This window comes from Fulmarus glacialis, unplaced genomic scaffold, assembly GCF_000690835.1.
Source record: "Fulmarus glacialis isolate BGI_N327 unplaced genomic scaffold, ASM69083v1 scaffold36267, whole genome shotgun sequence".
Lineage (NCBI taxonomy): Eukaryota > Metazoa > Chordata > Aves > Procellariiformes > Procellariidae > Fulmarus > Fulmarus glacialis.
The window spans coordinates 1-5,366 of NW_009225716.1; the positions used below are offsets into that span (position 1 = coordinate 1).

At 54.3% G+C, this 5,366-nt stretch overlaps 1 protein-coding gene across 1 annotated transcript; it reads right to left on the minus strand.

Moving 5' to 3' along the window:
* Positions 1-11: 11 nt before the first annotated feature.
* LOC104080245 (zinc finger protein 398-like) lies at positions 12-5,063 on the minus strand (the record flags this gene model as incomplete). Its single annotated transcript, XM_009582568.1, has 6 exons — positions 12-294; positions 366-407; positions 2,272-2,308; positions 3,169-3,409; positions 3,701-3,922; positions 4,937-5,063. Coding segments are annotated over 6 exons (952 nt in total), but the record flags the coding sequence as incomplete, so codon positions are not given.
* Positions 5,064-5,366: the final 303 nt, after the last annotated feature.

Below are 5,366 nucleotides of genomic sequence, written 5' to 3' on the forward strand. Positions count from 1 at the left end.
TCGGGGGACACAGGCGCTGGACGGGCTCCCTCTGTCCGGCTCCTCCTTGGCCTGGCCCAGCCAGGGCCCCCCAGCATTCGTCCCGTTGCCCACACTGTCGGCATTTCCGCAGAGAGTCCCGCAGAACTTCCTCCTCGGCCGGATCCTCAGTTCTGGGTGGACGTTCCCCCAGACCTTGGCCCCAAAGGCCCTGTCTTTTATGTGGATGCTCTGGTGAAGGTCCAAGTGGCGTTTGTCCGCAAAGCTGATCTCGCACATCGTGCATTCGTAGGGCCCCTCTTTGGCGTGGCTCCGCTGGTGGATGATGAGGTTGATTTTCAGACGGAAACGCTTCCCGCACTCGGTGCAGGGGGGCGACCACTCACGCACGTAGCCATTTGCCCATCAGCAGGCTGCTGCTTGCGCACCTGCTTGGCTTCTTCTTGCCCTTGGCCTTGGCGGGCTCACTTTTGGGGCACTTCTGGATCTCTGGGCCGGGAGAGGGTGCAGAAACCTCTTGCAAGGCCTCGGGTTCCTCCTCCTTCACCTTGACGTTTCCAGGAGGAGAAGCCCCTTCACAGGCCATTTCATTTCCCAGTAAAAAGCCTTCCTCTGAAACGGAACAACACAGGCATTGGTCATTCACGCTCCCAGGGCAAACCCAGGTCGTGGTTAAGTCCCAAAGCACTGAGCAGGCTTTTAGCAATAAAGGAGCTACCAACAAATCTGAGAACGCAGTTTGGAAAGGTGCGGGTGCCACCACAGCGTCCTGCCCACGTGCCCTGAGCAACCCAACGTGGTCTCAGGGGGCCGATCTCTTGCTCCCAGGAAGAACCAGGCTGTGGTCTGCTGCAGTGCCATCAGGGCCGGTGGCGCAAAGGGATCCACCTCTAAAACCCCGACACCAACGATGGCCACAAGATGTAGCAGGAGAAAAGGTCACTGAAAAGCAACAGCCTCCAGTACGTCAGGCTCTTCACTTCTATCAAGCTTGGGACTGCCAGCAAACGCCAAACATTGCAGGCAAACCGGCTCCGGTGAGGGCTGTGCAATGCCGAGGGTTGTGGCGAACCCTCCGCACCCCCCCGCAGCCAGGCCGTTCAGCCGGTGTGAGCCATTAGCCCGTTTAACTCTGCACCCCAGCGCCAGAAACAAGCTGCGGGTCCCTGGAAGAGGAAAAGTGCTCTGCGCGTTAGCTTGGCAAAGCTTCAGGACCAGAACAGAGGGTGTCTGCAGATGGCCGCCCCCCCTTCCTACACCCCCTGATCCCTCTGCTTCTGCCACGGAGAAGGCGGCTGTGCCACGGGAAGCATTAGGCATCCTGAGCTCAAGGCCAGCTCTACCATAACGCAGCAGAGCTGGAGGAAGGAAGCGTGCTACTGCTACCAGCTCTCCCCCAATTTCTGATAGAAGGAACCCCAACTGGACTTTGTTCTTTGTGCAGAGGTGATAGGGCTGAAAAGCCCAACACCAGCCCCCTCCCTTGCTCGGTGATAAAAAAGAGGTCTGAAACTTTCTTCTCCCTCCCCATTTCAAGCACGTTAGCGAGCTGGGAGCTGCTTCCTGCCTGCAGGGCCCCGTGTCTCCCCTGCACTGGGTTACTCACTGGTGCTGGACTCAGCCGGGTCGTCTTCCATCTCTGTCTCAGGCTCATCTTCCCTGCGTAGCTCCTCTTTTTGCGCGCTCAGGGACATGACATTCATCACCAGGATGGGGAGTTCTGTTTCCAAAGAAGAGCAATTTTAAACACCTTTGGTGTGATGCTAACCGGAGATGCGTTGGGAGCATGAGAAGAGCCAGAGAAAGCTGCAGCTCAAGAAGCCATGACATGTTGCGCCAGGGGAGGTTTCGATTGGATATTAGGAAAAATTTCTTCACCGAAAGGGTTGTCAAGCACTGGAACAGGCTGCCCAGGGAGTGGTGGAGTCACCATCCCTGGAGGTGTTTAAAAGATGTGTAGACGTGGTGCTTAGGGACATGGTTTGGTGGGACTTGGCAGTGTTAGGTTTATGGTTGGACTCGATCTTAAAGGTCTTTTCCAACCTAAATGATTCTATGATTCCATGGAAAGCATGCGAGGTGTTAGAAGGAACGGGAGCGAAGCCACACACAAGAACCAAAAGCAGAAGGAGGGCTGGGAGGAAAGACACCAAGGTGCCGCAAGCTGTCACCTCTGCAGAGCAACCTCATCCCTCCTAAACTCTCCCCAACTCTACAGGTAGTATTCCCATATTTCCTTGTGTTCAGGCCCTCGAACCCCTTCCATTTTCCCCGGCAGCACCTTGACAACGCACCCCAAGGCTTCTGCTTTTCCCTGGTGATGCTCCTCCTAAGAACGGTGGGAGACCTCCTGAGAGAGCTGGGACAGGAACGGCCCGGGGAAGCAAGTCCTCCTGGCACCCATGTAACTTACCTGTGTCAGCTTCCACAGGGACTTTATCTTCTCCCAAAGCCTCTTCCTTCTGGTCCATCTCTTCTGTTGTCTGTGGGGACTCCTGACCATCTCCAACGCTTGTCTGTGGGGACTCCAGACCATCTCCGATACGTGTCTGTGGGGACTCCTGACCGTCTCTGACGCAGAGCTCTTCATCCCTCTCGATCCGGGACAGGACGTCAGGCTTGGACACAGAACAGTCTGCTCACGGGGCGGAGGAGCAGAGGACAGCGTGTTTTATTAGGAACTGGCTACACCTTTATTCTGTCGAACTCTCAAAGTCACCCTCCTCTCCCTAATCCCAGATCTAGCAGGCAGTACAGACAGACACAAATATATTATCCATGCTCTAACCGGAAAGGCGGTGCTGCTTTCTTGGCCCTGTGGCAGGATCCACCCATGAGCACAGCCGTAGCTCAAGTACAGAGAGAATTTAAGTAAGAGAACATGAACTAAAATCTCAGAGAGGGAGAGCCTCTGTCTACACAACGTCTTTTTCCTCTCTTCCCAGCAGCACTTGACAAACCCCCAAACACACACCTGGGGCTCGTATCGTTTCTGGGTATCATTCCCCAAAGGGCAGAGCCTGCCCTGCCCTCTGCCCCCTCCAGTGCTCACCCGGCCTCTCCCGGGGCTTCTCTAACCCCCAACCCCTCAGTCCTGCAGGAAAGGGCTCTCGATCACAGCTCTGCCCGCACATTTCTTCTTCTCTTGGCTCTGGCAGGGTCTGCCTGTCCCTTCCCAGCACCTCCTACCTTTCTCGCCCAGCCTTCGCACTCGTAACAATTGATTTTTCCAGCTCTCCCATGCCATGCCCCAAGGCGATCCTGACCGCTTCTACTCCCCCCAGCACTAGCAGAGCTGCTTCAGCCTCCTCCTCCCACTGCAGGTTCCCAGATTCCTCACCTCCCACCACGTCTCCGCTCTCACCAAGGCAAGCAGAAGTGTTTTTGGAAGCCCTAAGGCTCATGCATGCAATCAGGTGAAGAAGGATTCCTGAACTGCACAGAAACAGGACTGGAAGGGATCACAAGAGGTCTGCCCCACTGCTCCAGACTCCATCCCAGCCCCTCCTGACAGGCTTTGTCTGGTTTTGTCCACAGGATTCATCTGACCAAGCACAAACGTTCCTCTTGGAAGAAAGACTCAAGGTGCTCCGTGGAGGTTTAGTCAATACAGTCAACAGACCCTCAGAGCAGTTCGTTTCTAACAAAGACGCTGCTGGGAGACCTCCTGACAAAGCTGAGACAGGAACTGCCACCTTCTGCCGGCACCCACCTAACTTACCTGTGTCAGCTTCCACAGGGACTTCATCTTCTCCCAAAGCCTCTCCCATCTGGTCCGTCTCTTCTGGTATCTGTGGGGGCTCCTGACCTTCTCTGGTACATGCCCGTGGGGCCTCCTGGCCGTCTTCGATGTGTGTCTGCGGGGACTCCTGACCGACTTTGACGCAGAGCTCTTCATCCCTCTCGATCCGGGACAGGATGTCAGGCTTGGACACAGCATAGTCTGCTCACGGGGCGGAGGAGCAGAGGACAGCGTGTTTTGTGAGGAACTGGCTACAGCTTCATTCTGTCGAACTCTCAAACGTTTCAAAGTCACCCTTCTCTCCCTAACCCCGGATCTAGCAGGCAGTAGAGACAGACGCAAACTAATTATCCATGCTCTAACCAGAAAGGTGGTGCTGCTTTCTTGGCCCTGTGGCAGGATCCACACAGCTGTAGCTCAAGTACAGAGAGAATCTAAATAGCAGAACATGAACTAAAATCTTAAAGGAGAGGGAAAGGCTTTGTCTTTAACATTTTCCTCCCATTTCAACTTTAGCAGTGATTTGAAGAGCAACTCTTCTGAGCTATTGCTCTGGAGCAGGGACAGAAAACTTCCTGCTCTGTAGAGAAGTCTGTGTCAGACGGACCACGAAAGGAACAGGTTTGTTCTGTTTCTACAAAATACTATTGAGGAAAGTGAAGCCTCAAGTTCAGTAGCGGCACAACCAGCACGTTACTAGTCATGGCCAAGAAACAGCTTTTGGCGGGGAATATCTTACAGCCCAAATCATCCAAGAACATGTTGGGTGCCCTTGGAAGGACCGAGCACGATTAGGTTAGTTCTTTACCAAGGTACGTGGAAACTTTACATAGGAGCTAAATAGACAGAAAACAAGGACTAGTTCAAGATGCAATTATCAAACTTCACCCAGATAATTCCTGAACTGTGCTGGAAGATCACGATGGTTCCCTGACCCTGGAATCCACTTACATAGTCATGAGGAACACCATCTCACGTGGATATTTTTTATTATTGATTTTACTTGTATTACTACCACTACTATTATGTACTACAGATATCTCTTACATTGTTTATCGCTTTACAAGCAGGAAGGAGGGAAAATGTGTGGGCCTGACTGCCCAGGAGAGGTTCTGCTAGCTACAGGCGTCCAGACCATCAGTCGGGCTGCAGTGGGAAGCAGTCCAGCCTACCCGCGAGAGAAGCTCATCCCGAGGCGCAAACCCTGTGCCTTACCCAGGGAGATCAGCGTCTCGTAGTTCCCCCTCATCACAGCCCTGTACAGATCCTTCTGCCAGCGGTCCAGTCTCTCCCACTCCTGCTCGTTGAAGTACACAGAAATGTCATCGAACGTGACCGGTACCTGGAATCACAAGTATTACGTGCTTGGTGACTTCTGATGCGGTTAGATAACTGGAAACCACGCACGTAAAAGTGCTTGGCTTCGGTTGCCGGAGCTCAGGGCAGGCACGGAGCAAAGCGTGCCTGGCCAGGTCAGGGCTTGTAAGCGGCAAGTCCAGGACTCGCAGGTGCTCAGCCACCCAAGCCCACTGCTAAGATCGCTCTGGCATTTCCTAAACCCCCTCCACAGCCACGGCGGTGGCACTGGCGCTTCCAGGGGCCAGGCCGGACGCCGTTACCTTGGGGACCTCGCCCCGGGAGCTGG